The sequence below is a fragment of the Borostomias antarcticus genome (assembly GCF_949987555.1).
Source record: "Borostomias antarcticus genome assembly, chromosome: 10".
In the NCBI taxonomy this organism is placed as follows: Eukaryota; Metazoa; Chordata; class Actinopteri; order Stomiiformes; family Stomiidae; genus Borostomias; species Borostomias antarcticus.
Window position 1 is genome coordinate 26,534,187 of NC_140243.1, and position 4,841 is coordinate 26,539,027.

The following is a 4,841-nucleotide window of genomic DNA, read 5'->3' on the forward strand; positions in this document are numbered from 1 at the left end:
TGTGTGTGTGTGTGTGTGTGTGTGTGTGTGTGTGTGTGTGTGAGTGAGTGAGTGAGTGAGTGAGTGAGTGAGTGAGTGAGTGAGTGAGTGAGTGAGTGAGTGAGTGAGTGAGTGAGTGACCGACCTTGGGTGCGAGTAGGCAAGCAGACTGATATGCTTAACAATCCATAATGGAAACACACACACACACACACACTCTTAATCAATATATCAAGACCAGTGTTGTTTCATGCCATTCAGACTCTGCAGGTACTCCTGGATCAGTTATACACACTGAGGGGAGAGAGTTTAGGGGACTGGCGACACAGTAGACCTCAATACAGTCTGCAATCATTGGTATATGGCAATTCAAGCTGCAACAAACTGTTACTGAAATCTTAAATCGTTTACTCTACATTTCTCTGGCGGTTGTCACCTCACCAAACATGTCAAGATCTGAGTCACAGCTGGTCTAAACCTCCGGTGAGTTACAGAAGTGGGACACCGAGGTTAACGAGCCCAAAACGAGCACTGTCACATCTGTCCAGCTCTCCCCATGAAGCCTTACGGGTGCAGTGGACACTGCTACGCACGAACAAGTAAGGAACCGCTGAGAAAACTATGGATTAAACACAATTTAGACCGAGAGCAGTTAATCCAACAGGCCTGTTTCATGCTCGTCGATCATCTACGGCTGCTGATGCCCGAGAACAAACGTTAGAGAGGCAATCGACAGCTCGACGCACACCTGTAACGGGAGCCTATAGCCTTTGTGAAGAGGTAAATACATTTGGCTATTAGTTAGAATAAAAACGTGTAAGTTAAAGCAATTAAAAGACACTTGCTTAATTTTTCTTGCATCATTTTGTGAGCCACAGTGAGATAAATAATCGAAACTTGCTCGTCTTTGATGTGCATAAAGGAGATAAATGCGCTGGATCTGATACGCATACAAATGCACAGAGATGCGCGCAAATGGCTGTTCGATCTGACATGGTGAGATAATCTGTCTCAAAATATCATAAGGAAGTTACGAGAGATTCGCAATGGCATGCGCTGGACTAGCTGCTAGAATCTGATCAAAGGCTTAGACAACGGCCACCGAATGTCTAGTAATAATGGTGGCGGTGTCATTGTCCCAGGAATGTAGGCTATATATTGACGGAATCAACAACACCTCTTACCTCTTTTGTATTGACGATACCCCTGACGTATTTCCCAACAACTGAGCCAACACAAAAAACGCTGGAGACCACGGCCAAGCACAAAAGTCTCTCGCAAACCTCCATGTTATCCCCCTTTGAGCTCCTCCGTGGTTCTCAGGACAGCCCTAGTCTATCACCGGGACGCAGGACGAGGCTATGGACACGGGGAGGAGGCGCGTCTCCGGTGCATGTGGCCCCAATACTTCAGCTGGTAGCGCGCTTTGGATACGCGCCTCGAAGCTGCTGGTTTCCCGTCTCGTCGGTAACGGGGCAGAATGCGCGTTCTCATTCTGAGATTGCGACACATACCGCCCAACATAACCTACACCATTTGCAACGAATGTGGTCAAATTAACATTTATTTAGCTCATAAAAGCACTTGGAAATTAGACTTCGTTTATTATAGTTGGGCAAAGCAACTCCACCCGAGGCCTATTGTTTGATTTGTTTTCAAATGTAAAGTGCTTTACTAATACAATGTATTATTATGATTTATTATTATTGGCCTGTGAAAACATTTAGCCTATATAGATCAGTCAAATTAAGTCAGATTGGGTCAGACGAAAAAATCATGCATTTGGAAGATCCTGCAATTTGGATATGATTGACAGTCAATTGATTTAGCCAAAGGCCATTATGGTATTGACCTTTTGGGATTTTGACAATACAATCAACCCTGAGTTCTACACCAAGACAACAAAAAATGCTGAAAATACTAAAATAGTAAATTAATTAATTAATTAATTAATAAAAGAGTAGCTAATAATATTTGATATAGGCTACATTCGTTTTTTGTATTCACAGGTTTGCACTTGTGGCATTCTAAAATAAAGGAAATAAAACTAGAAATGGTGCTCAGAGAGCACAGACCTCCGCCCTGAATGCATTTCGTGGCTTTGTGCACATCACAATTAAATGGGTTCTAAATTGACCCATGCTACACCATACCAGAGCCCCAGATATGAATATCAAACCGGCTGCCATAGAGAATGAATGTGGAAGTATTTTGATCCTGAGCATAAGTTCCAACTGAATAGTGGTCAATGTGCAGTTATTATCTGTGCTTATAATGACACTAATGACTCCAAACTGCTCAAAAGCACATTGCTAGATTCTGTAGGCTGAGAGGAATCTAGTGGTGTCCACAGCAGAGCCGTAAGGCGAGGGGAAAGGTAGGACGCTTCCAAGGACCCTGCACTGACAGGGGCTCCCATAAACCATTATTATTATGATAAGGTCCAGGCTTGTCCGGTCCCAATATTATATTCTTTCATAGGGCCCATCATTTCTAGTGGCGCCCCTGGATGTCCACCTCTTTGACATTTGGTCAATTTTACTGACCACTAGACCAGAAGATTTTTTACATGTACATGTACTACAGCTCTTGTCGCTAATATGGCACAAGGTAATAGTAAACGCATTGGCTCGGACATTCATTGAGCAGTATCATTCTATTCTATTCAGAGCAGTACCTGGCTACCCGTGCCAAATAAAGCTGCTATAGGCAGACGGTGTCTGAGGAAAATGCGGACAGACAGACAGACAGACAGACAGACAGACAGACAGACAGACAGACAGACAGACAGAGGTTAGTTACAGTAGGTCATTTATATGTTTGATGTGTTTGACACTGTAGGAGTTCTGGTCCTCTTCTAGACTTCCATGATTTCTATGGAAGGCCATTTCATCAAATAACATCTTAAATGTGTTAACAGAATTTGGCAGTTTAAAATGCTGATTTTCATTGTGTTAAGGCACAGATTTTTGAAATTTTATCACAACAAACATTGACACATTAACTGTATTTTCTGGTTGTGGCCAATGAGGGCTCTTGAATCAAGGCAGTTCTATATATTCATGTAGGGGGGCTGCATCAATCATGACAGACAACATCGCAAGGGAGCACATTGCTACACACTACCTACATTTTCCATAAGGGAAATGAGGCGTATGAAACAGACACGGTGGAGCCTATTTCAACTTTTGACAGGGGATGGTGGAGAAGAAAATTGTTGGTTGGTTGCAACTTTATCACTCCTAAATAAGGTAAGTATTCAATTGGGAAGGCAAACATGTTGGTAATTTTGTAATTGCTAGCTAGCTAGCTAGCTACTATCTAGATTCTAGCTAACTCTATGTTGTAGCTGTAATGGCAAGATACTGTATGTGGTCTAGCTATTTAACATTAGCTAGCTAGTAGGCCATATTGTCTAAAATTACCCAAGCTGTGCTTTAGATATGAAACCACAGGTCTGAATCTTATAGCCTGTGTGCTCTGTTGTTTCTCTTGCTGTTATTTCCATAACCTAGAATGCAAACAGAACCAAGTCTCCAGTGGGCGAGAGGAAGGCTTGTTCAGTCGGGACTTGACCTGGGGTGAGTTCAGCTCCGACATAATGTTTATTGAAATGGAAATGATGGTGTGTTGAGCACTGTGTTACATAAGCAATGCGCCTATGGCAGCTAAAACAAACGGCGGGGTTTATTGATGTCTGCTGAGTGGGTAACACCTCTGACACACCCACCACATGAGAGAAAACCTACTTCCCGTTTCACACTGTTTTGAGGAAACATGTTGTTCAACCCGGAAACCGTAGCAAAATGGTGCACACCATTTTCAGATTGAACTCACCCTAGTATTGTCACGTCAATGAGTTTTGTCAGGAGATTGGGGGGGAATGACAGACACTGAAAGTATCTTAAAAGAGAGGAGGATGCCAATCAATGCCTCAACATTCACCTGGCACAGGTTACTGCTGAATCTTCCACGTCACACCAGAAACAAACACAGCACACATACTGAACATAAAAAACACTCACAGACATGAAACACACTCACTTTACACATTCAGACTCTAGCAGAGAGTTGGACAAAGTCCTGTAAGGTAAGTTAACATGCAGTAAATGGTCTTGCTAAAGCCGCTTGTTTCTGAAAGATTGTGAAAGGAGGCTATACTGTAAGCTCTGTTCTCAGGTCTCAGGGAAGTTTGGGAACACAAACACACATACAGACGTGCACACACACACACACACACACACACACACACACACACACACACACACACACACACACACACACACAGGGTTTGCTTGTACTCTCTTCCCCGTCTCAGCCCTTTCAGCTCAGGTGATAGGTTCAGTTTGAAAGGCAGAGGAGCCCTTCCCTGTGATCACAGTGGCTTGTGCTACTGCATGACGTGCAAACTCACAGGTGTCACTGTTGACGCCTCACAATACAGCCGTCCAGACATGAATGGTCTATGACACAAGGACAGCCGATCTAAAAAAAGACCAATGAACTGGTTGAAATCTTTAGGTTCTGACAGTGTTCTTAAAGGTGCAGTAGGCCCTATGTGGTTTGGCTTAGAAGCACTTTTTGTTATATTTTTTTGCAATTCTCATTACATCCCGAAAGCAATCAATAAATAAAGTGACACTAAAATGAAATAAAGTGTGTCCAATCGTTTCGAGTTGCCAACTTGAAATGATTGGATAGCCTACCTGTCTGTCAACCTACCGAACCTGCCAAAGGAATGTCATTTGTTTTCCCCCAGTTTGGAGGAGTGGCTTTGGAGGGAGGCCTGAAGAGACAGGAATTTGTTTAAAGTTTTTCTTGAGTCTAACAGGAAGTCACAAACCGCCTACTGCACCTTTAAT

The 4,841-nt window shown here is 43.0% G+C and overlaps 1 protein-coding gene across 1 annotated transcript in view; it reads right to left on the bottom strand.

Annotated features, from left to right (window-relative positions):
• Positions 1 to 1,268, bottom strand: part of tmem145 (transmembrane protein 145) — a gene marked incomplete at both ends in the record, with an annotated part of 32,575 nt that extends 31,307 nt beyond the window's left edge. The window contains one exon of the mRNA XM_084444844.1: positions 1,164 to 1,268. Coding sequence (XP_084300970.1) covers positions 1,164 to 1,268 — 105 coding nt within the window. The remainder of the gene's footprint in view (positions 1 to 1,163) is intronic.
• Positions 1,269 to 4,841: the final 3,573 nt, after the last annotated feature.